Source organism: Lucilia sericata, unplaced genomic scaffold, assembly GCF_015586225.1.
Source record: "Lucilia sericata isolate MDLA Ls3-8-SP2 unplaced genomic scaffold, ASM1558622v1 Contig000017F_arrow, whole genome shotgun sequence".
NCBI lineage: Eukaryota > Metazoa > Arthropoda > Insecta > Diptera > Calliphoridae > Lucilia > Lucilia sericata.
Window position 1 is genome coordinate 285,539 of NW_023994056.1, and position 27,887 is coordinate 313,425.

The 27,887-nt window shown below is 27.1% G+C and overlaps 1 protein-coding gene across 1 annotated transcript; it reads right to left on the reverse strand.

Moving 5' to 3' along the window:
• Positions 1-27,887, reverse strand: LOC119606348 (cell death protein hid). The gene is made up of 4 exons (XM_037959804.1): positions 27,081-27,887; positions 5,687-6,134; positions 5,001-5,187; positions 1-658 (listed from the first exon to the last, which is right to left on the reverse strand). The coding sequence occupies exons 1-4, from the start codon at positions 27,289-27,291 to the stop codon at positions 581-583; spliced, it is 924 nt and encodes a 307-aa protein (XP_037815732.1). The 5' UTR covers positions 27,292-27,887; the 3' UTR covers positions 1-580.

The window sequence follows — 27,887 nt, forward strand, 5'->3', positions numbered from 1 at the left end:
AAAAGTTAAGTTTTAGACCAAAAAAAATCAGTACCTTTATTAATTTGTATTTTGTAGATATTATATACATGTACAATGTACATATTGCATGTATATAAAGAATATATAAAATATTTTTTTAATAAAAAATTATTTTGTTTATATTTATAATATTTTTGTGGTTTGCTGCCAGTCTAAATTGTTTTGTGTTATTTTTTTATTTGAATTTTCTTAAAGAAGTTTTTCTTTTTTTTTTGTTTATGTTTTAAGTAAATAACTAATTTGACTGTAGAAAAACTTCTTCTTGTTGTTGTTTTTATTGTTGCTTACCCCCTTCTTTTTTCGATATTTTTTGTTGTAAAAATCCTTTTTTGTGTTTCCTTTTACCTCTGAGTTGGTTGTAAATGCGCCCACCGTGTGTTTGTTTTTTGTTTCCTTTGTGATCCTTTTTTGTGCGGCTTTGTTTGACTCAAACAATGAACTAGTTATTTTTTGAAAATAAATTCGTTGTTTCGTTTTGTTGCGTTTGTGAAGAAGTTTTTGTTCTGTTTAAAAAAAATTAATAATTCCATATTTATTTTTTTCAATTTATTGAGCCGGCTCATCGGGCTACTAGAAATCCACAACCCATGGCAAAAACGAAGACCGTAACAACTGCAGGCCAGGTAAAGCTTTGTTCCTAGAAAGAAAGGAAAGTATAAAATGGTTTAAAAAAAGGATGCTTTAAAATATATAAAATATATGTCAATATACCAATAGGTGAAAATTTACACTCATTTGAACAAACCCCTGTATGACCAAAATGACCAACTTTGACGTTCTCAGTTCTGGATAGATAGCACTGAAAATGTCTGTCTATCCAAACCACAACAAAACCCTGTATGACCAAAATGACTAACTTTGACCCTCTCTAAGTCCGGCAGTCCTAGATCGATAGCACTGAAAATTTCTGCCTATCCAATAGAAAGACATCGAAAGTTGGGTCACTTGATACGAAATTGCCCTACAAAACTGAGTCGATTTAGCTATGTCCGTCCGTCTGTCTGTCTGTCTGTCTGTCCATGTAAACCTTTTAATCAAACTTCGCAATTTTGAAGATCATGATCTTCTATTGTCCCAGGGACGAAGCTTCCTAAACAATTTTAACAAGTGACAATATTAATTTGCTACTTTTACTAACTTTTCTTGCCAGCTTCCAAAAAAAAAAAAAAAAATAACACATGTGTTACATAAATCATTCAAAACACATAAAAATTATGCAAAAATATTCCAAAAACAAATATCTACAAATATAACAAATATCTACATAAATTCTAATATATAATCTAAAGAAACTATAATAATTGTAACAATTTCTATACATTTGCCAAACATTAATATTTAAATATGAAGTCAAGTGTAACTAAAACAAAATTTTTATTATTATTTTCATCTACATAAAACTAAAACTACATGTCACATATCATAATTTATAGCAAAAAAAAATACAAGTGTTTTTTGTAATATCAAGCGTAAAAACTAAATCTAGTTTATTAAATATAATTATTTAACTATTGTTATAGATTTTTAGCACATTAACCAAAAAAACAATAAGGGAAAAGCCCCTATCTTAATAAAAACTTTTTGTATAGTCCACCACATAAAAATAATTTATAACATTGTCCTCAAAACACTACAAACATCCCCCAATTTGAGGTCATTATTTGTGGTCAATGTTATGAACTCATTGTTCATGTATTTTAAGAGCAGGATGTTTGTTCTTGTTTTTGTTTTATCTCAACAGAAACTTTAATTGTTATAGTATTACCACTAAACTGGGTCACCACCTTGCCTGCCACAAGGGCTACAAAATTACAACAATTTATCTGTGGTTTCTATGACGGGGTTGTAGTAGTGATTAAATGTTGCCAGAGATGTTAAAAATAATGTTAACGCTTGGTGCGTGTTTACTATACTCTGGGGTATAATATCGCTCAGATATTTATATACATTTCATACTTTAGTCTATTTAGAGATTATATTTCAATGTTATTTATTTGTTTTACTATAATTATAGTTATTATTGTTTATTAAAAATAATCAAAGAGACTTTAATAACTAAAATAATGAGTTCAATAATGTTAGAAATTTGGCACCAAAAGGTGACTTTTTAAGTGTTAAGAAAGAGTATAAAAAGTACCCATAATATGTATATATGTATGTATTTGCTTTCAATTATTATTTTAAAACAAATTTAAAAATAGCACTTAAAGGACAAATCTTGTCTCATTTAATAATATCCATTATTCCCCTTTTTATACTCCAGCTTAAAAACAATTAACTTGTCATTTTAAGCAGTTTACATTTTGTCGTTGTCTCGTTTAAAGTTTTAAAATTAATTTAATTACAATTCCATTTTTAATTAATTTAATCGCGCCATTTACAAAAAAAAAAAGAAAAAAATAATAAAAATAATTTTCATACAAAATTGCGTTGTAAATTAATTGTTTAATGTGAATAAAACCTAAACAAAAAAAAAAACACACTCTCAACTATTGCAACAACTATTGTAACAACCTTTAAAACAACAGTGTCTTGGTTTCTTCTGCTTTATGTTTCTAGAATAGTTAATCCTTTGTTCTCCAAAAGCTCAACTCGTTCCACAGCACGAGTTAAAGATACAAAATAAATAAAATAACAACAACAGCAAAATTAAACTCATATAATAAAATATTGAAGTATAAAGCTAAAAAAAAATAAAAAAAAAAAACAAATTTACTTTTTACTATAGAGCTGTAAGAGTGACACATGTGTAAAAGTTAACGTAGAACAACTAAAAAAATAAGGCTTGTAAAAAAATTTAAAAAAAATAGTAAAAAAATATATAAAAAAAAAAAATTTTCAAAATTATATTTGCTAAGGAAAAAATTTAACGAAGCGTATGTTGTATATAAAGTACATGACAGGGCGCGGTTTTTATAGTTAAACTAAGCAGACTACTTTACACTACAACTTTATAATCTTTCGACTGTAACCATAAACTAGACGAGTTAAAGTAAACAACGACTTCTAAAAACTTTACTCTTATTTAAACTCAAAACTGTAAAGATAATTTCAATTCAATTAAAAAAAGTTTTGAAAGAAAAAAGGAATAAGTTTAATTTATACAACTTTCAAAAAAAATAGCTTACGAAATCTTTTAAGCTTAAAATTTAAATAGCTTTTTATCAAAAAGCTTAAAAAACATTTTATCAAAATGTTTTAAAACAAATTCTATCAAAAAGCTTTAAATATTAAAATGTTTTAAAACAAATTTTATCAAAAAGCTGTAAATAGCTTTTTATCAAAAAGCTTTAAATAGCTTTTTATCAAATAGCTATAAATAGCTTTTTATCAAAAAGCTTCAAATAACTTTTTATCAAAAAGCCTTAAATAGCTTTTTATCAAAAAGCTTTAAATAGCTTTTTATCAAAAAGCTTTAAATAGCATTTTATCAGAAAGCTTTAAATAGCTTTTTATCAAAAAGCTTCAAATATCTTTTTATCAAAAAGCTTTAAATAGTTTTTTATCAAAAAGCTTTAAATAGCTTTTTATCAAAAAGCTTTAAATAGCTTTTTATCAAAAAGCTTTAAATAGCTTTTTATCAAAAAGCTTTAAATAGTTTTTTATCAAAAAGCTTTATCAAAAAGTTTTAAATAGCTTTTTATCAAAAAGCTTTAAATAGCTTTTTATCAAAAAGCTTTTACCATGTATTAATTTAAGTTTAAAAACAAACTTTAAAACTTAGACTAAATATAAAGCATTTTCGCTATCAAAGAGCTTTCATTGAAAAAAGCTCTGTTAATGAAAGCTTTTTAAATATTATAGTTTAGTAGTTTAAACATAGATTAATTGTTAGTCTAAATAATGGCAAATGCATATAATAACAATATACCCCCCATCTTTTTTGATGGTGGGTATAAAAATTTGTAATAGATTCAATAGCAAATACTTATTCTATACGGTTACAAATTTGTTAAAGAACTAAATAAACCGTTTGTTTAAAATGTAGAGCAAAACAGGGCAAAACTAAGAAAGGAGTATTTTACTAGTTTTTTTTGTTTCTATATAATACAAGTATAGAACCGTATGTATGGCAATTTTTAATTTTATTATACTTCTAGCACTGCGCAATTAATTTTTATCGCAAATTTGCATTTTTATTTATAGTTTTAGGTTGTAGTCAGTTTTATTTTATGTGCGAATGTATGTATGTAAGTACTAACTACAAGTATTTAAGACCATCCATCGTTTCATAAATAAAAAAAAATATATCTACATACAAATAAATTTTAAAATGAATTTGTTTTTTTTTTTTTTTTGTTTTTGTTCGATTTGTGACTTTTGAACGCATTGTAAGATGAGTTGTATTTAAGTGTCGTTAGGTTGGATTTTATGACTTTGACTTGATTGTTGTTGGTTGTTGCAGTTGTTTCGTTGGATTGTTTGTTTTAGTGTTGTAGGTTGTTAACCATAGTTTGCACTGGCAATTTGTCACTTGCTTGAAGCGTGTTATTGCTCTACACATTGATGGCAATGATTTGTTTTCTCCTAATTCTGTCTGTCTGTCTGTCTTTTTTTATTTCAATTTCAAATCGAACAGCACGTTTGTGCTGAACATTTTGTTCAATTGCTGTTTAATTTTTTTTTTTGTTTTTTTGTAAACTTAACAGATGTTGCTTCAAGTAAATGAAAAATATAATGAAAAAATTTCCTTGTAAGTTTTTTTGTTTGTATTTTTTTTTTTGCTGCTGTTTAATTTGTTCATTATTTTTATAGTCTCATGTGTGTTTGAGTAAATGTGTAACATTTATAATGATTCTGACGTTGTTTTATGGGCATGAAATATGAGTTAATGACCTTTTCATCAAGTCTATTAATGTATTTGTCAGATTTACTATACAATAATAGAGGGTATAGTAAGTCACATATTGTTTTTGTGTTTAGAGAAAGTTTGTTATTCCTTATAAGGAAAAATTATAGTTGTTAACATGTAAACTTACCTTCTTTTCTGGTTTAGTTTTTGGCACATCCTTTTTCTTTTTACGTGGCGGTATACGACCATTAAATTCCTGCAGCCTTTCTCGGCCAGCGGTAAAATTATCATAACGATCTTCGAACTCATCCCAACTGGTCTCATGTTCACTTTGATATTCTCGCTCATCTTCACCCGTTGAGGTTAAACGTGATCTGTAATTAAATTGTTTAACATATGACAATTATTAATTATGAACAAAAAAACCAACAACAGAAAAAAAAACATTAATAAAATAATATTTATGATTAAGAAATATGGCACAAATACATAAATACTAAATTAAGTACTACTTTTTTTTTTTGTAGTTGTTGTTGATGATGGGAAGACTAGGAAGCTTATCTTAATTTTATATTACAATAACAAGGCCCTATTGTTGTTGTTGTTGCAGTTGTTGATGAAGTCGATGATGTTTTTGTTGCTGGTAATTAAAAGTCTGTTTTTATAGACAAGTCATGGGAGAATTAGTATTTTGAACATTAAACAACAAAAAAACTTCTAGTTTAAAAGTTTAAATGAAATTACAGATCAATGGACTTTGAAACCAAATAAGGCTGTTAATAAATGTCTAGTCATGTCATATCTGTTATTTAGGGCCTCATTAAGTTTGAACATGTTAAAGCTATTAGTAATTAGTAGAAAAGAAAGACCTACCTTCTGGCTGAATCTGACAGCGAACGATGTAAACTTCTATGGGCCATACCACCCGCTCCGCTTGTTGACGTACCCGTTGAGGTGGTTGCCGTGGCAGTATTGGGTGTGGGAGGCGGTGTATATTGATAATAATTTGGTCCACTATGCTGATAGGCAAAGTGTGGATGATGGCCATAGAGTTGATGCTGGTTGTGATGATGACTGTTTGGTACTGGTGGAGCTGACTGAGGTGCTTGTGTAGTTTGAGTTTGTGCATTGCCACTGGAAGCGGCTGGCGCTGATTGATGAAAGAAATTCACTTCATCGCCGGGAGCAAAACTAACGCTTGTGCGTGGTATTCTGGGGGTACTGCGACTGCGTGGAAAGAATACTTCTCCTCCTGTATAGGAAGGACTATGTATCGAACACGAAGGGCTGGGTGGTGTTGGGTATTGAAAAACGGGAGCACCTACAATTAAGAGAAATGAAAGTTTGTTAAAATTTTAAGATAAAAGTAAAAGTTTGCATATTTTTTTTAGAAAATCAATTTCTTAAAACTTGTTTGTACATAAAGCTTTCCATATTTTCTCGTAACTTATAAAGTTTAAACCATTTTACTCTTTACCTATAAAATGCTTCTAGTTTTTTTGCATTTTATAAATATATAAATATTTCAAAAGCTTTCAGTATAGCAACTTAAAAAGAACTTTTATGTTTACTTAATATAAAAAGCTTTTATCAGGTTCCCAACAAACAAAGCTATCATATAACTTTTTAATCATTATAGCTTTGAAAGATTCATAAAGCTTTAAGATATCTTAACTTTTATAAGCTATTCAGAGCGTTTAACTTGAAAAGCTCATTTAATATGTATTATACTTTAAACATAACGCTATAAGTTATAAGAACTTTTTAATCATTATAGCTTTGAAAGATTCACAAAGCTTTAAGATTTCTTAATTTTTATGAGCTATTCAGAGCGTTTAACTTCGAAAGCTCATTAAATATGATACTTTGAACATAAAGCTATGAGATATAAGAACTTTTTAATCATTATATCATTGAAAAATTCATAAAGCTTACAGATTTTGTGTAATTAATGAGCTTTTCAGAGAGTTTAACTTGGAAGGCTCATTAAATATTATACTTTGAACTAAAAGCTTTAACATTTTACAGTTAGATATCTAAATAAGTCTTTATGTAAACAAACTTAAGAAACCAATCTGCCTTAAAGCTTTTGTAATAAACTTAAAAGTTTATTTTGATTTGTTTAAACAGCTTTCAAAATATATTTTCTATAACACATAGGGATCTTTTATGTAATTTTCTTGATTTTGTAAGCAATTTAATTTTTTAAAGCTTTTTAAATCAAGCAGCTTTTAAAGTTTATTTTGATTTGATGGCATTTTAGTTTATTTTACTTTTTTTCTCTGTCATAAATATAATTTTAATGTTTTAGTTTGTTTTGTTTTTTTTTTCTCGCTCTCTCCTTTCTTTAACGACTTACAGTTGTTTTTATGACTTTTAACCATTTTGCGCGAAAATCTATAAAAATTTAAGTCTGTCTGTGGCATCATAAAAAAATCTACCTTTATATGACAAACACCATTTAAATCAGTCATAAAACATGCAGGTTTTGTCATAAACAATTTTGCATAATATTTATAATGCTCACAAAATACAACTGCTTCAACTTCCCACAAGTTTTATGGGGGCAAAATGAAGAAGAAAAATATTGAAAAAATTGTTTCGTTAGAAAATTTTAAAACAAACTTGGCTGCTGATGACAAATGTTAAAATTTTATCTTTGTTAAAAATAAGTCTAGACTATAATTTATATGCAAGACAATTAAATGTTTTCATTTTTCAAATTAGTTAGATTTATGTAAAAATATATATATATATTTGTAAAAAAGTGTTAATGATAACAAATAAATTACTTGTTAAAAAATATATTTAAATTAAATTTAATTGTTAGTTTGGTATGGTATAGTATTAGCATAAATAAAGTTGTCTTGTAAGTGTAGTGTAGTAAATTATGTAAATTTTTTAATTGTTTTATGTTTATTTGGTTAAGGTTTTTTTGCTGACGTTGTCAAGTAAATATAAATTATATACACCTTTTTGGCATGGATCATTTAATACGAACAAGATTCGCACTAATGCATATTTTACTTTAACTCAAGTGAGATGTGCATAATTTATTAAAAATTCTGAAAGAAAATCACTCAAGCATTTGTAAAATCTACAACTTTAGCAGTTGTATTGCATTGGCTTAATGATCGTATTCATTTAGCTGCAGTATTTAATAATCAGGTGCAGTATGTGCATCAGATTTTCAGGGTCAAGTGGTTGTTGGTTGGTTGGATCAGTTGGCCACTATTAGTATAAACGCAATAAATACTTTAAACGTATGGACTTTTCAACAATTGTCTGTACCACTTAATATGTACTCATAAATACAATTGTCAGAATTAACTCAAAAGAAGACGAGTGACAAAATAATATAAAAAATAAATATATTTATATTTTTTATTGAACAGGTTTTCTTTTTGTGGCTTTTGTCATTTATACAACATTTGCATGTTGTTGTTGTTATAAAAATAACTATAAGATAAAATAAAATACAAATTAATATTATACAATGAAATTTTTATTGAATACACAACTACTACATAAGCTGTGTACCACAAGCAAGTCTGTCGTGTCGTATGTGTGTGAGTTTGTATGTAGGCGTTTGACAGGCGCCATAATTATATGCAATTTATATAAAGAATATAATTGCTTTATTAAATATGTAAAGTGTATGTCAACAATCACAGAGATTTTTATTATTATTTAGAGTATTAAAATTGATTACTACAATTGTATAATAAAAAATTTATAATTTTATTTTCTGAATTTTTAATGAATTTATAATACTAGATTAATTGAAACATTAATCTGGCTATAAGTAAATAAAATTATATGCAAATTTTGTAAGTATTTTAATTAAATTATTTTTTTTCGATTTTGAAAAAAAAAAAGAATTGTTTAGTGTAAAAAATTTGGATAAATTATGATCCTACATGAAATTTTTGCTCCTTTATGCCTTGAATGGTAAAAAAAGTTATAAATCTTTTTAAATAAGAAACATCAATTTGAAATGGAGTTTGCTTATTTAAAATAAACTCAATTATGGTTCATAAATACATACTTATCATAGTCTGATAAGTTTTCAAAACGTTTGAAAGAAATCGTATCGAACAATTGGTCCTTTGAACCGCAAATTCAATTGTGAAATGTAGTTCGCAAGAGAGAGATTATGGATCATAAATACTTATCATTGTCCGATAACAATTTGCAAAACGTTTTAAAGATATCAATTGATCCTTCGAACCGTTCATTCTATTTTGAAATGTAGTTTGTAAGAGAATGAGAGAGAGAGAGAGAGAGCTGCTTTGCAGACTATCACAGGGTCCTTCAAACTGTTAATTCAATAGTGCAATATAGTTTGCAATAGAAAGATTATGGATCATAGATACTTATCACTGTCCGATAACAATTTTCAAAACGTTTTAAATAAATCATATCAAACAATTGGTCCTTCGAACCACTAAATCAATAGTACAATGTAGTTTACAAGAGAGAGATTATAGATCGTAAATACTTATCATTCTCCGATAACAAAACGTTTTAAAGATATCAATTGACCTTCGAACCGTTAATTCAATAGTACAATGTAGTTTGCAAAAGAGAAAGATTATGGACCATAAATACTTATCATTGTACGGTAAGAATTTTCAAAACGTTTTAAAGATATCACATCGAACAATTGGTCCTTCGAACCGTTTATTCAATTGAGAAATGTAGCTTGCAATAGAGAGAGGGAGCTGCTTTGCAGACTATCCCAGGGAACCGGTTCCAAAAGCAACGGAACGCTCGACCATACCTGTTAAACTCCATTTAGTTCTGAACTTGTCCCATCCCACTACTGTTTGTTTCGATTGATGCAGAATAACCCTCTGGAATGCTTCACTTAAGGACAAGTTATTACAAAATGGCTTCATTTGTGCTTGTTCTTAAAAGGAGAGCAATAATTTAGGCGCAGAATAAATTTATATTGTTAAAATGTTTCAAAATAAAAGCGAAAATCTAAAAATTTATAAAAAAAAAATAATAACAAACAATTGGTCCTTCGAACAGTAAAAGAATCAGGTGACTTTTTTGTCGGAATGATTAATATTAAGAAGAATTGAAAACCATTAAAACATTAATTACAATAATTGTATAAACAATAAAAAATCTAAAACCCCTCCACAGGGAATACAAGCTACCAAAAGTAGATTACAAGATCACAAGCAATTACTTTCAAAAAATTTCCATCACGTTTGTTTTCAAACTAATAGAATGTGTGCATAACTTTTGCATTTACACATCAAACAAACAAAACAAAAACTTAATTGTTAAACAAGGTTTCCAAGAATAATAAACAAAAAAAAAATTTTTAGTAATTTAAAATAAATAATAAGAACTTTAACAAATTTCACAAGCAAACATTTTGTTAAAACATGTAACCAAAATCAATTTTATCACACAAGAATTGATTGATTATTGTCAGCTGCAACAAATGACAGTAAAAATTATTGGTTTAGAATTGTTAAATAAAAAAAAAAGCAAATTCTAGAAAAAAATCCAACTTTAAAACGTACAGTCAGTCAGTCACATACTGGCGAAAAAAAACAGCAATAAAATTTATAAAGAATAACAAATCGACTATGAGTGGTTTGAAATTAAGTAAACGGGCGCTATAAATTACTACTCGTGTTCTATAGATTATAGAAAATTTTGCTAGACTTTATGTCTCAGTTTAAGTTGTTTTTATATTTTGTAGGTAAATGTTTATAATTGGAAAAAAAAATAATAATAATCTATTGTGGTTTGTTTTTTGTTAGATTACAATTTTTTCATAATTTCTATTATTTACTTATTTTTAATAATTTTTTATTTTGTTTTGCAGCAAAATTTATAAAAAATCACGTGTATCATGTCTTACATGTAGTTTTTTTCCACTACAACGAAAAAAAATTTGCTAAATTGTCATAAACATTTTAACACCATATTTTTTATTTTTTCTTATTTTTTGTAATTAATTTATCATTATTCTAAGTTGTATGTTTTGTAAAAGGAAAACACACGTTTGTTTATAATTTTTTTTTTTGCAACTAATAGTTTTCATTTTTAAAGCATGTGTCTGTGATGTTCTAACATGTGTGTTTTTTTTTGTATACGAGTATATAATTTTTAATGAATAATTTAAATTTTATGCAAATTAACTTTTTTTTGTATTTAATAACAATGATTCTATAAAGTTTTTCTTAAATGCCTGCTTAGCACAAAAAAAAAGACTTAACTTTATTTCAAGACTAGTTTTTTTTTGCAGCCATTGCTAATGACGCTTCAATTGTTTATAAACAAATGCAGAATGTAGAAAAAAATGTATAAATAAAATATATTTATTTAATAAGAAAAATATATACATATAAACTTAACGATGCTGCTGGTTTTTCAAGGTTAAATTTGTTTTGAAGTAAAGCGCGCGCTTTTTTTAATCTAATACAACTCGTTGCATTTACAAGTTAACCCTAAAAGGGACAGAGAGAACAAAAAGGTACCTAGAAATTAATACACTTGAAGATTTTAATAACACTACGAAAAGTTGAAAATGTTGGTTTATTTATAATGGTTAAACAATTGTAGATGAAATAATTGGTCCTTCGAGCCATAAATAGATAAGTTTTCAAACTGAGAGAAAAAAAGCGCTTAAAAGCTAAAGCGTTTATACCCAAAAAAGATGGGGGCGTATATTGTTTTTGTCATTCCGTCGAAATATTCGCCTAAGACCCATAAAAGTATATATATTATGGGTGGTCCTTATTAGATTCTGAGACGATCTAGCTAGTGCGTCCGTCCGTCCGTCTGTCTGTTTAAATCACGATAGGGACCACACGGGAGGAGTTAACAAGCTTTGTTTGGTATTGAAAATAGACAAAATCAGTCCAAGTTTTCGCATAGCCCCCAAGAAGTGGCCTCCGGAAAACAGTTTTAAGAGTCATAACTGGTTTAAAATACCAATATAACGATGAAATTCTACAATAATAAGTTTTATGTGAACATATATCTGAGGAAATTTTATGAGGATCGGTGCATAATTGACCCTATCTCCCATATAAGGTCCCCTTTAGAAATGCGATTACAGAGATGAAATTCGATATAAACAAGTTTTGTATGAGTTAAAATCTCTCTACTAACTTTTGTGTGAGGATCGGTCTATTATTGACCCTACCCCCCATATAAGGTCCCGTTCAGAAATTTACTTTGACACTTATTACTGGCTCAGAAATGAGACTACAGCGATGAAATTCGGCATAAATAAGTTTTGTATGAGCCAAAATCTTTGTACTAGCTTCTGTGAGGATCGCTCCACAATTGAACCTACTCCCCATATTAGATCCCTTTCAGAAAATTACTTTTATATGGAAAAATCTCTTTAAATAAATGGTCCTACGAGCTGTAACTTTTCAAACTTAAACCTCAAATCAAAAACATTATTTCAAATACATAATCCTCATGACCAAATGTTAATCAATTGACCCCCAAGTGTTATTATAAAAAATTTGTTACTGCTACCTCAAAGGGTTAAAACTAGCACTAGCACGTGAATTATCGTAGTAAAACATAGTTATTTTAAATTATAAATACAAAAAAAAAAAAACTGCATTTGGTCTTAATGTACAGCTGCACAAAAATCTTTAACATTGTCAGACTTTAAAAATACATATTCATGCAACAACTACAACAAATTGCCAAGAAAAATACTTAGGAACAACAGCAACAACAACAAAGAGAAAAAAAGATGAAATGAATACTCGTCGTAAAACATCAACAAGCGTCATCAAACTTGTTTCAAATGTAATTTCAGTAATGTTGGTTAATGCATCTTAGAGCAGCAATAGCAACAATTGTCTTTTTTTTTTTAAATATGATGTAGTTGTTGTGGTCGCTGGCAATATAGTTAAACCACTCCTTTAGTAAATCGTGTTTTACGCTTCAACAGCTAATGCCTGCTGCTTATTTAATTTAACAAAATGTTTAGAAAAAAAAAACATTATTTTGTAGTTAGTTTTGTTCTTGTTTGTTAGCTAACTCCCCTTTAGCTCCTACCCCCCTATACAAAAAAACCATTATAGTTTTGTTAAATACTTATAGCCTAAGGTCTTTAGTTAAAGAATATTATTGTAAATTTTTTTGTGGCAAATTAAAATTTATAATCATTAACAAAATGTTTTGTTAAAAGATCTTGTTTTTTTTGCTGCAGCAGACTGTCATATGTTTAAAAGTTTGCTGTAAGTAGTGGCCTGTAAAAATAAACAATAACAAAAGCTTTAAGCACTAGTTGAGATCAAGGATTGTGGGTCAAAGTAAAATAATTTACGTTTTATAATAATTACACAATTAGTAAATGGTTAAATCCAAAACAGCAGCAGTAGCTTTAAGGGTCAGTTTGTGTTTAAACAGCAATAAATTGAAAGGTTAAATTTTTCTTTAATAAATACCAAAAAGATGAATGTTTTTTTTCCTATAAACATCATAACCATATTTGTGTTATGACACAACAAAAATTTACTTTAAAAAAAAACACAAAACCGTTATTTTTTAAAATTTATAACAAATAAAATTACATTTCATTAATTGCCTTATATGGGCAGAAACGATTTTTTTGCTAAAAAAACAAAATCTTATGAAATTCATTTGGTGACAAATAAAATTAACAAAAATCGTTGTTTTCTGTTAATTCATTGCCAAACTGTGGGTGGGCCTCTTAACAACAACTGCAACATGATAAAAATCAATCATCTCAAATTCATTCACATCTAGACTTACATCAAAAAAAATATGCTTTATTTGGTCTTTAACAAGTTCAACAACTTTTTAAAGCCATAAGCGGATAAATGTTGTTGATTACGGGAAAAAAATTGTATATTGTTGCATGCTTGCACCAATTTTGTTGATTTTTGCCATAAATTTTAAGAAGATTTAACCAAAATATTCAGGAATTGAAAATTAAACAAAAACATAATGAAACTGTAAAATTATACAGAGATTTAAAGCTATTAATTAAGTTTACTGTATTGACAAAGGATTTAAATTGTTAGAAAGCTTTAATTAAAAAAATATTAACGTGGTCAAAAATTTATAAAACAAAATTTTTTGTAAACTTTTCTAAAATGATTTACACAAAAAACTTTATGGAATGTTTTATTTTAATAAGATTTGAAGTGATAGAAGAACATTTGACATATTTATGAGCTCAAAAGCCTTACTTGGGGGGTACGGTTGTATGGGGGCTATACAAAATAATAAACCGATTTTTAACATTTTCAATAGGCTTCGTCCTTGGGTTAAAAGAAGATTATGTGCCAAATTTCAAGCAATTATCTTGAATATTGCGACCTGTATAGCGCGTACAAGGTTCACATGGACATACAGACAGACCGATAGGCATAGACTGACGGACAGAGAGACAGACAGACAGACAGACAGACAGACAGACAGACAGACAGACAGACAGACAGACAGACAGACAGACAGACAGACAGACAGACAGACAGACATACATACATACAAACAGACAGACAGAAAGATAGGCGGACAGATAGGCGGACGGACAGGAGGACATAGTTACCAGTGCAAATACCAGCACAAACGCATAATACCCTCCCCACTATAGTGATGTAGGGTATAAAAATATTTGCTACTCAAAGCAAATATTCTAATGAGACTAGTTTAGTAGCAGTTTCTTTCTTATAGGAAAATATATACTTGAAGAAAATACTAGTTATTTCCTTAAAATTCTATTAATGTGAACGTTGTATTGTAATAACAACTAAGTGCTGCCTATTTTAAGGAGCAACTAAAACAAGAAATTCTAATTAGAAACTAATTCGAGTTAGAAAATTTCTTAATAAATTCCTATTATTTTAAGCAAACATATGTTTAAGATTCAGTTAAAATTTGCTTGAAATTATTAACAGAAATTTCCTAAAATTTTATTTAAAAACAATTTTAAATTGAGCACATCATTCCATATTTTCCTCATTATGATGTCTAAAGTAGTATTTAATTAAATATAAGTTTTAAGCAATAAGAAAGAAAACATTACCCCCAAAACCATATTAGTGTGAATAGAGTATAAATAAGGTTATACAATGCTGCCTACTTTAAGGAGTTGAGTCGTGCTTACTCAAACAAAATAGAACATATTAATTGGAAAAATAAAATTCTTCTTATTTTGGTTATAAGGAAATGCTTATTGTTTTATTAGTTTTATGTTTCAACAACAATGAGAAAATTTTTATGTGAAACAAAAAATATTTCCTTATAAAAACAATTTCAAACGAAAAATCCTTTTAAGTGATTTTAGGAAAAACTACATTTGTCTATAACATCCGCATGTGTTTTTTTCGGGGTTTAACTGTTTTTTTTTTTTGCTTTAATTTAAAACACCTAATAAAGTATTAATTACAAAATATTTGACCATAAATTGTTTAAGTTAATTAATTACTTATAACAAAAATTTTTTTTCCTACAAAGCGGCTTAGTAATTACATTTTAAAACAAATAATTTGTGTTAATTAAGATTTTTAACAAAACTATAGTTTTTTGAAATTAATTCGATTAGAAAAATCTATTGTTTAGTAGAACTTTTTATAAATTTTCTTTGTACACTTTGTCATGTTAAACTTGTCATGTTTAATGTCTATGTTTTGTTTGATGTGAGTTTTTTTCTTAAAACCAATTTTGGCAAAAACCACATTTTAATCTCATTTAGATTCAACAATCATTTGTCAACTGTCTAAAATACTTTTGATGGACATCTCATTGATTGTTAGGAGAAAAAAAAACTTATTTTTTTGATTGTTACAAACATATTTTAAAAAAAGGTGTTGATTTTGAAGTAATTGTTGTAAAAATACAATATTTCCTATTAGTTAGTAGAGTAAGTTTATAAATAACAAAAAAAAAAACTGATAATGAATTTTTCCATAACCCTGACATTTAAATAACAAACATTATAAGCAGTTTTTTTGTAATTTTTCTTATCAATAGTTAGAATTTTTTCTGAATGAAATTGCAAGTGTTGTTGTTTTTTTTTTTTTGCCAATAGAGGCTGGTGTTCTTTATTAATATATATGGCATTTAAAAAATACTTTATTTAGCTCAACTAATTACACAACAACAACAACAATTAACATTTTGCGATAATTAACTGTCAGATGTGTGTGGTAATGCTTGCTTTGCTCGCTTGAGGAAAATTAAATGCACACACATTTATTTGTAATGAACAACTTATGCCGGCTTGGCAATGAATTGCTGCAACACTCATGGTGGCATAAATAAAAAATATATAAAACTATACATATTTATAATTAAATAGTAATACAAAAAGATTCTACAAACTACACATATATAAAATCTCAATATTTATAACAATAGAAATAGTTAAACGATTTAGTAATGCCAAAGCATTAGCTGGAAATTAAAGCATTTTATGTTGAAATTTTAATTAATTTAAACCTTTTTATTTGTGAATTTTCCGAAGCTTAGGCAATACTAATGATTTTTAAATACATAATTAAAATTTTTTATTATAAATTGGCATCTTCCCTTTTTTTTACTTAGAAAATTTAATTTTAACTTTATCCTTTGTTTTACAATTTATATGATTTTCTTTAAATAAATATGACACATAATTTCCGTTTAAAATTTTTTCAAGTGTAGCCCGTTTGCTTTTTGTCTATTTCTCTATCAGTTTCTATTTTACGTTTTTCATATTTTCAACAAAACGTGCAGTTTTCTTTGAGAATCATGTATACTTTTTTAATTATTTTAATTGCGTTGATTTTTATTATTATTATTTTTTTGCTATTGTTTCTTTTTTTTAAGTTTATAAAGCCAAAAGTGTAAAGATGTAGATGATGATTAATAATTGGTTGTAAAACGTTTTTTTTTTAGCTTTGTTATTGTTGTAGTAATTTAATATTATCAAGTAGCATTGGCAGATTTATCGCTTTATTATTTAATTTAGATAATTTTAGTAGTGCTAAACAAATATGATAATGATGACTGTTAAAATCAATAGTATAAATATAAAGTGAGTAATGCTAAAATAAATGAATGGAAATAGTAATAAATTTTAACAGACATTTAGGGATTTTCTTTGAAAGGTTTAATACAGTAACCCAAAATATAAGTAAATTGCTTAATAGCGCCTTAAATTAAGCAATACTTTAAAATTTCTGTATTAATCCGTAAAGTATGCACCATTTCTAAAAGTTACTTTTTATAACCTACACGACTCTAGTGGGGAGGGTTTTATGCGTTTGTACTGATGTTTGTAACACCTAAAAATATTGGTCCTACAACCACCTTAAAGTAAATAAATTGGCTTAGGATCACTTTCCGAGTTATGTCCGTCCGTCCGCCTGTCCATCCGTCCGCCTGTGTGTCCATGTTAACCTTGTGCGCACTTTTTAAGATAATTTGATGAAATTTGCCAAATTCACTTCCTTTGGCCCAAGGACAAAGCCTATTGCAAGTGCTTATATTAGGTCCATTTTTTCGTATAGCCCCCATACAACCGTACCCCCCGAAGAGGGCTTTTTAACTCATAAATATGTTAAATGTTCTTGTATCACTTCAAAACTCTCCAAAATTCGGTTTTATATGAGTTTAAATGATACTGTGGATTTTCGTTATGATCGGTCTTCATTTGATCCTATCCCCCATACAAAATGCTCTTCAGAAAATGACTCGATGGTCAAAATTCACTTATAAACACAAATAACACGATAATATTCTGCATAAATAACTAGTGTAGACATATATTCCTCTACCAACATTTATAAGGATAGTACCATATTAACCCCCTGTTCCCATATAACCTCTCTTTTAAAAAATCCCTTTTTTTGTCAACAAATTGTTAAAATATTAAAAAAATAATCAAAATTTGTAACATATTCACTGGTGTAGGGTATCATATGGTTGGCCATGCCTGACTAAAAATTGTTATTTGTTTAAAAAGTACCTTTTTGAAAACATAGTTTAACCTAAATGCTTAACATCCCAAAAATATTAATCAAAAAGTATCTTTTTTCTAAGAGTACTATTTTGAAAAAAGTAACATGTTCAAAAATGTACTTTTTGGTCAAAAAGTACCATTAAGAGAAAAAAACTTTTATCACTTATAATACTTTTATATTAAATAATTTATTTCTCCCCCAAAATATCGAAATCTTCCTATTCATAGGCAACACTTTAATATTTCTAGCTTAACCCCTAAAGTAGGCAATAGTTTTCCTATATTAAACAATACAATGCTGCAGACTTCTTGGTGTTTTTCGAATACCTTAACATTAAGGAAATCATATTTAAAACTAGAGCTAAAATCTAGAAAGAAAAAAACACATTTTCTTAAAAAAGGAGTCTGAGAGCATAATATTTATTGTTAAAGCAACTTCCTTATTTTTTTTTTTTTTTTTTGAGTTTTTGTCTACAGACCACTTCACTTCCTAGAGAAAACTTGTGTGAACTAATAAAGACAAAACTTAAGCACGTAGCAAAAGAAACAATACCACCAACAACAACAACAACAACAAAGCAAAAAAATCTTTAAAAACAACAAACAAGGATCAAAGACTATTTGTTTTAAACGTTTAATCATACTTTACAAAATAAGTCAGTTAAATAAAACTGACAAGGAAATTTTCGTACAAAAAAAAAAAATAAACTTATTATGGTTGACTAGTTAGCCAAAGTAACAACAAACGGCTTAATTATGATGGCAATGAGATTTATAAAGTCAACCAAAAAAAATTTTAATAATTTTGCAGCAAAAGGAAAACAAACAAAAAATGACAAACAAAGTCAATGGCATTGAATAATAAGTGAAGTAATTTTTATAAAAATAAAACGGAAAAACAGCAGTCAAAACACGTGAGTGTGTTTAATATTATATGTACGTATGAAAAGGGGCCTAAAACAAAATAACAAACATAAAAACAGACGAGCCCTCTTATTAAAGCAGCTGTTTTTGTTTCTAGGCGGCCATATTTGCCGCCATTTTTTATTTTTGCAAATTTTCCTTTTAAAGGATTCTCTCCGATTTAATATTATGCTTAAGGAATACTGAAATGGGAACGCGCCCTGTTTTAGGCTACATTATTTAAACAACGAAGTTGCTGAGCAAAACAAAACGTTTAAAAATATAAACATTACGAAAAGGAATAACAACAAAAGGCAAAATAAAGCAAAGTATAACAAAATATATAATGTGCAGATTTGCTGTGCAGAAAACAGCTGATTTGTGTAGCCAATATGAAAAGGAAAATTTAAGATAAAAGTAATAAAAAATAAATAAAATGAATTGAAAAAAAAGAAGTAGAAAGGTAAGTAACAAATAAATATGTATATAGAAAATAAGAAAAACAAAAACCAAATATTATATATAACAGAATTTTAAACGAAAAAAAAGTAGGAAAAAAACTGTAAATAAACCATTACCAAACCAGCCAGCAAAGTCAAGAGCATTGCCTTTAGTAAGTTTTCTATGTATAAGTGGAAATTTAACATGAAAATGTGTGTAAATTTTGCAAATGTATGAGTAAGAGCTGATTGTAACGCCTGACAACAACAAATAGGCGTTTAAATTTTAACACATTAAAGTTGAGGCTACAGCAACAACAAAAATAGGCTTTTTTTAACGTTAAACGTTAACATGGTTAGGTATTTATACCGGAAAAGGATGTAAACAGCAGCAGCAACAACAATAAGAAAAAAAAGGGTTTCAAACTCTTGCTCTTTGTAACAAACTCACATGACAAAATATTACAAAAGAAAAAGGAACAAGACAAAAAATGGCAAATACAAGAGAGAAAGAAAGTGTTTAAAGGAATTATTATGATGATGATAATGTCCTCTTCTATGTTGTTGTTGTTGTTGTTAAGTTCTAATGAGTGTGATTTAAAAGAAGAAAAAAAACTAGATGATGGATGGGCTGACAATGGTTTAATGTTAAAAAAATGTTTTAAAGAAATCTTGTTTTTGTATGTAAAAGTTTCGAGTAAAAATTGTACATTTACTCTTGCTATAACGGTGTTTACAGGGTATGTCTATGTAAAAGTATGTAGTTGTTTATGTTTTTTTTTTGCTTGTGGTAAGAGTTAGTGAGTAGAAATTATGATGATGATGATGAAGTTTATTGCATGTCAGTGTTGTTGATTTTAAAAAGATGACTCATCATTTTGAAACTTCTACTGATTTATAGAAAATGTTTAAAGTTTTTATAGAATGAATATTAAAGTAAAACTATTTTAATTTAAAACAAGTAAGAAGTTATATTCGGACATGGCCGACCATATGCTATACTACAACAGTGATTATGTTAAAAATTTTTGATTATTTTATTTAATAATAAAGTATAAAATTTAATTTTTACCTTAATACAGTAAAATTTTAATAATTTGTTGCCAAAAAAGGGATTTTCTAAATGAGGGGTTATATGGTCCTATATCCTTATAACTTTTGGTAGAGGGATTTATGTGCACATTAGTTATTTAAGCAGAATATCATCATGATATTAGTGTTTATAAGTGAATTTTGACCATTAAGTCATTTTTTGAAGGGAACTTTGTATGGGGGATAGGTTCAAATGAGGCCCGATCATTACGAAGCAGTATCATTAAGACTTATCTAAAACTAAGTTTTGCCGATTTTTGAAGTTATACAAGAACATTTAACATATTTATGAGCTCCAAAGCCCTATTCGGGGGGTATGGTTGTATGGGGGCTTTACGTAATAATGGGCAGATTTTAAGCATTTCCAATAGGCTTCATCCTTGGTCCAAAGGAAGAGTATGTGTCAAATTTCATCAAATTATCTGGAAAATTGCGACCTGTAGAGTGCACACAAGGTTTACATGGACACACAGACGGACGGACAGCTAAATCAACTCAAAAAGTGATTCTGATCCGATTGGTATACTGGCTCAAAGGAAGAGTATGTGTTAAATTTCATGCAATTACCTTGAAAATTGCGACCTGTAGAGCGCGCACAAGGTTTACATGGACACACAGACGGACGGACATAGCTAAATCGACTCTGAAAGTGATTCTAAGCCGATTGGTATAATTTAAGGTGGTTGTAGGACCAATATTTATGAGTGTTACAAACATCAGCAGTACAAAGATTTTAGATAAAATTTTAAAAAATATATAATAATTTTTAACGTTTAAAGTATAAAAAAACTTTTTGAGATATTTTTCAGAAATTTTCAACAAAATTAAAAAAATATATAAAAAATGTCAAAATTGGCTTTAAAAATATGTATGTATGGCTTAAATTTAATATTTATACCAAATCATGCTAAAATATGCAAATATATGCTTCAACAAATCGTTGTCAAAATATGACTTATTTTGTGGTGCCAGGAATAAATAATTGCTTATAATCCATATACAAGATTAAAGTTACTTAAAAAATTTATAAATTTTAGTTAACCTTTTTTGCATCTAAGGTAGTATACGTATTTTGAAAATGTAAATTAAAATGTTCTTGGGTACTGCTTAAAAATCTCCAATACCAGTAGCTCCCAAATTGTTTGTTTTTTCCTACTTTTTTTTGCATTAAAACAGCATCAAACAAGTCATGCTTATTGGCATAAATTAACCAATGGAGGTGACCAGCAAAAATAAAACCACAAACATTACTAGCCAAACAGTAATGGTCAAAGAGTTACAAGAGAAATAAAACAACAACAACAACATAAAACTAGTTTAAGCCAAAGGATACTAAATAAAAAACATACTAAAACATAAAAAATAAACCTGATTTTCGAGCTTGTATATAAAATAAAAGAAAAAACATAAACTAACAAGATTTTTTCAGATTTTTTTTTATGGTTTAAGCCAAAACGTGAACAACTGGAAACAAGTTAACACACTAACAAAAAAAATCATATTTTAAAACACTTCTACATGTAATAGCACGCGAGCTTTATAAAAAAAAATCTTAAAGTTTTTTTATTAAAAAAGCAGCAGTAACAGGCAAAACAAATCATGTTGTTTTATACAATAAATAAGTGGGCGTGTAAGGCCTATTAAAATGCAATAAGATACATATTATAAACAACATAAAATTTAATATGAAACCAAAAACAACAACAAAAAAATAAAAAAACAATTTAGAAAAGAAAAATAAAACCATAAAATGTATTTAAACATGAGCACGCGACAAACACACTTTTTGTTTAAATTGTAACAACTTAACTGATACCGATTAAGGTTTCCACTGAGAACATACATATAGACAACATAGTACAAACATTTATATGCTGGTTTTACAGTTTATTTGTGGTATTAACTTGATTTTGTGTATTTTTGTTAAAAAAATTTTTGTGGCCGAATTAGACAAACCCATTTAACTGAGTTTTAAATTAAACTGGAAGAAAAAAAACTGACCTTAGATCTTGCCAAATTGCCAGAGTTTTATGATTAATTTACTATTACAAATAGACTTTATAAATTAAATATTTTGTAATTAAAAAATTTTTAGTTACTATTTTCGTAACATTTTTCAATAAAATTCGTATTTCTTTTTATACCCTACACCTCTATAGTGGAGAGGGTATTATGCGTTTGTGCTGATATTAGTAACACCCAAATATATTGGTCCTACATCACCTTTAAAGTATACCAATCGGTTCAGGATCACTTTCGATTTAGCTATGTCCATCCGTCTGTCTGTCTGTCTGTCCGTCCTTCCCTCCGTCTGTGAGTCCATGTAAACGTTGTGCGCACTCTACAGGTCGCAATATTCAAGATAATTAGATGAAATTTGACACATGGTTAAAATCGATTCATTATTTCGTATAGCTCCCATACAACCGTAACCCCCGAATAGGGCTTCTGAGCTCCTAAATATATTAAATGTTCTTGTATCACTCCTAAAATCGGCAAAATTTTGATCTATATAGTCTTAATGATATTGCTGATTATCGTAATGATCGGGTCTCATTTGACCCTATCCCCCATAGTCCCCAAGTCCGCTTCAGAAAATGACTTGATGGTCAAAATTGACTTAAAACGATGATATTCTGCATAAATAACTAATATAGGCGTAAATCCATCTACAAAAATTTAAAAGAATAGGACCATGTTAACCCCCTGCCTCCATATAACCCCTTTTTTAGAAAATCACTTTTTTGTCAGCAAATATAATAACAAATAAAACAATAATTAAATGTATTATTTATTATTAAACTGCAGAGAAAAAAAGAGACACCTTTACTTTTATGACTCATTTAAAAGTTAACGACTAAATACACAAACAGTTATAAACAATTTGACACTAAATTGGAAAAAAAAACTACTATTCTTTTTATTTTTAAAAAATTCAACAATAATAATGAAAATTGAAAACAAAAAAAATTGTGCTTAGTTTAGCATTTACAGTTTATGACCATCCTTATCGTTTTGTAGGTAATTTAAGACAATAAATGCTGATGAAAACTTATATAAAAAAGATTTTTTAATTGTAGTATATTTTTTTTCAAAAAGTGCTTTGTAGTGGTAATTTGATATCAATTTAATACTTATAGTACGTGTATTTTTATGTAAAAATTTTATAGCTTTTACAATTACTAACGGCTTAATATTGTTAAGCTGAGTGGAATAATACAATAAAAAAAATTGAAAAAAAAAACTTAAAACCAGGTGTGAATTATGGCTTAAATGTGTTGTTGTTTTTTGTGTGAAATTGTCAAAAAAAGAGTTTTGAAAATTATTTTATGTGACAATAAAAAAAAATTAATTAATTGACAATTTTTGGGGAGAAGTTTTAATATGTTTGACTTTTGATTTTTGCCAAGTAATTGTTGGAATATACAGTGTCTCTCATAAGTATTCGAATTTAGGTAAACTATGAAAAGAAACCAAATTTAATAATATATTTTGTGTGGAAAATAAATAAATAAATTTGTTATATTGTCTAGATAGTCCTTAGTTTTGATATCACGCCCCTTAAAACTTGAAAACTTTACATTTACTTAAATTAGTTGTGCTTTTTTTAAAAAAAGTCCATGAAACTACTTCACAAAAGTATGCGAATTTTCCTGTATTTCATATTTGATCATATTATACGATACACAAATTTTAGAATCGCATGGTTTTATGCTTAATATTGTTTTAAGGGGTTACTATCAACCGCATGGATATATTTTTGACCCATTTGGTCCACAATTTTGGGGGATTTGTACCCTCTTTTCATGTAATATCATTAAAATGGTGATTTTTGGCTATATTTGTAATGTTTTCACCCTTTTTCCAGAGATAAAACCAAAATTTAATGTTGGAATTTAATAGAACCCATAGGGTATCCAAAAATAATATTTTTTGTTATAAGGATCTGTACTTAAACGTTCCAAGATGTATTTTTGGTATCGTTTTTCAGTTTCTAATTGAATTATCTGGATCATAAGTCCCTTTTCGTACCTCTAGGGACGATATTTTTCGACAAAGTTGTCTAGTGTATATTCATGTACATATTGGCACTAATGTATTTTAAATTTTCAATATATTAAAGCGGTATACATCCCCAAAACATGTCTTAACAAAACGTCATCCTATATAGTAAAATTCAGTTTTTACTACTCGTAACTTTCACGCTTATGTTGCCCGTTACAATAACACTGTAAGTCCTAAATTTTGGTTTTAATTTGATCATAGTAAATAATATTTAAACACATATCAACATTTTTCATGTGATCATAATGATATCGTGCCATGCAGCATGGAGGCCATTGGTATATAAAAATAATGATTTTACTATTTTGAATGGTGCTTCTTCGAGGCATGTTTTGGAGTTGTACACTTCCACAACACTTTGAAAACTTAAAATGTATAAAAGCTGATATCTAAAAGAATATATACCAGAAAACTTTCCTCGAAAATAGTTGATCCTAGTATTATAAAAATGGACTTAAGTTCCAATATATTGAATTAGAGACAGAAGAATGATCCGAATAATTTATCTTGGAACGTTTAAATACAGATTCTTGTAACAAAAAATATTATTTTTAGATACCCCAAGGGGTCTTTTAAGTCCCAATATCAAATTTTTGTTTTATCTCTGGAAAAAAAGAGAAAAATTACAATTATGGCCAAAAATCGCCATTTTAATGATATTACATGAAAAGAGGGTACAAATTCCCCAAAATTGTGGACCAAATGGGCCAAAAATATATCCTTTCCGTGGATAGTAACCCCTTAAAACAATATTACGCATAAAAACCATTCGATTCTAAAATTTGTGTTGCGTATAATATGATCAAATATGAAATACAGGAAAAATTCGTATACTTTTGTGAGGCAATTTCATGGACTTTTTTTTAAAAAGCACAATTAATTTAAGTCAATGCAAATTTTTCAAATTTTAAAAAGCGTGATATCAAACATAAGGACTATCTAGACAATATAACAAATTAATTTATTTATTTTGCACACAAAATATATTATTAAATTTGGTTTCTTTTTATTGTTTACCCAAATTCGAATAATTATGAGAGACACTGTAGGTCTTTAAATGTTAAAGAAATTTCAGATCAAATCGAATTTTATATGGTGAAATTTATATTTTATAAAAATAATATTTTTCATATTTAAAACATGTTTAAAAAGTAAGTTTTAAGATTTAAACGTTTATTTTTCACGGTCTTATTCATAAACTTTTATAAAAGGTTTATAAATCAAATTTTCACACAAAATTTGTTCTATAAACCTTTGATAAATGTTTATGAATAAGGCAGTAAATGTTTAAATTCCTGTTATTTTTTACAAAAAACAATTTTTTTAAATTTTGACAAAAATCAAATATTTAAAATTTTTTTTTGTAAATTTTAAAAAATTTTTAATTTTTTTAAAAATATTTGTACTAAACATATTTTAAATTTTAAAAAAATTCATTTTCTAATTATCAAATTAAAATTTGACAAAAACCAATTTTTAAATATTTTAAAAATATTTTATAAAATTTTTTAGAAATACATTTTATTAAGTAAAAAATTAAAAATATTTTATAAAATTTTTAAATTATTTAAAAATATATATAGTAAACAAATTTTAAATTTTAAAAAATACATTTTCTAATTATCAAATTAAAAGTTGACTAATCAATTTTTAAATTTTTTAAAAATATTTTATAAAATTTTTAAATTTTTTAAATTATATATTTTGTAAACAAATTTAAAATTTAAGAAAATCCATTTTCAGTTATCAAATTAAAATTTTTTAAAAATTATTTTTTAATTTTTTTTTAACAAAATTTATTTGTTTTTTTTTTTTTTTTTTTTTTGAAAAACCATTTTTGTTAAAATTTTGTTTTCCAAAAAAATTTAAATTTTGACAAAAATCAAACAAATTGAAATTTTTTAAAAATTTTAATTTCAAAAAATTATTTTCTTTTTAATTTTTTGAAATAATTTTTTAAATATTTTAATATTTTTTCAAATTAATAATTTTTGAAAAACTAATTTTAAAAATTTCGAAAAACTTTTAAAATTTTAAAAATAAATACTGAAAAATATATTTTTCAAATTTTGAAATCAATTTGGTTTTGTAATTTTTGTAGACTTGAAAATTAAATTTAAAATTTTGAATTGGATAATTTCAATTTTTAGCAAATTAATTAAAAAATTTGTTATTTAATTTTAAATTCCACAAATTAAATTAAAACTAAAAAAAAAATTTTTGAAAAATAAAACTTTAAAACAATTTCCAATGAAAATCCTTTGAATATTTTATAAACTAGAACTTCCATAACTTTAAAATTTATCATTTGAAGTATTTTACATGTTAGAAAACAAATATCATACAATAATATAAACAAACGGACAAGATACTGCAAGCAGTTGCATGCATTTCTGCGCAGTTTGCTGCATGATTTATGAATTTCACAACGATAGGAATTTAGTGCAGTTTCAAACAAACCTGTTTCAGGCAATATTTTAATTACTAAATTCTTTAAAATCGTAATAAATTAAAAAGGTATCCGAAATTTTTGTGAAAAAATATCTTTAAAAATAACTATGAAAAATTATTAAATAATAAAAAACTAAATAATTAAAAAATTTCGTCAAAAAAGGTTTGGCGACCTCTATTACCCATTATTCCTTAAAATTATATAAAATAATTGAAATTTATTTTACCTTTAAAAAAAATCTATAAAGCAAATAATTGGGAATCCCTGGCCAAAATTCAAATACTCCCATTTGAACCCCCCAATAATTTTGACATTAAATTTCCATAATCCACATTTACTCACCTGAATTATAACGTATCAATTCATAAATTGCCATAATAACTTCTCCAGGCAGTAAAGGACTCTGCATAGGGGTTTGTGTGGCCGAAGAGGTGGTATTGGGGGAGGATTGCAAAGAGCTAGCTGCACTGCTAGCGCCATCGGATGAAGTGGTGCCGCCGGATGATACGGTATCATCGGCACCACCCTCTGGCAAATAAAAGGGCACAGCCATTGTTATGACAAATTCGTAAATTTATAAGAATAATGATGAAAAACTTATTGTTTATTATTGTTGGTAATGAAATTTAAAAAAGAAACAACAATTGAACTGTTTGTTTGTTTATCTTTTGTTTACAGGGGAAAACACTTTAATCTGTTTGGTTTCTTTAGTTTGTTTTATAATATTAGTTTAATAAACCTTTTTTCGTTTTTTTTAACACTTTTTGTTTTTTCTTTTAGAAAATTTTAAAGTTTAATTTTTAAAATTTTTTATAATTGTTTTTTAGCACTAATATACATTTTCACAAAAAGTCGTGTTTAGTATGGGTTTTTTGTTAGCACTCTTGCAGTTTAGTTTTTTATTTTACTTTTTGCATAAACTTAATTTATACAAATGTCAAAAATTATTTTTTTTTTTTCAAAATAAAAAAATCTTTAAGAACTGTTATTTTTGTTGGTTGTAAGAAAACTTAACTAAAAGCACTTAAAACGTCGTCGAACGTATAGATAAATTACAACAACACACGTCTTACTCGCTTCGTAGTTCGAAATCAACTGCTGGCACACAAGATAGGTGCCTCACACCATAGCCGTTGTTGGAGCACAACT

What these genes read in the sequence shown, in the direction of transcription:
- LOC119606348 (XM_037959804.1), bottom strand. Translation starts at nt 27,291, where the DNA reads ATGGCTGTGCCCTTTTATTTGCCAGAGGGTGGTGCCGATGATACCGTA. An exon ending in ATTGATACGTTATAATTCAG is followed by an intron (nt 6,135 to 27,080) that starts GTGAGTAAATGT and finishes TCTTAATTGTAG; the next exon opens with GTGCTCCCGTTTTTCAATAC. An exon ending in AAACTAAACCAGAAAAGAAG is followed by an intron (nt 659 to 5,000) that starts GTAAGTTTACAT and finishes CTTTCTTTCTAG; the next exon opens with GAACAAAGCTTTACCTGGCC.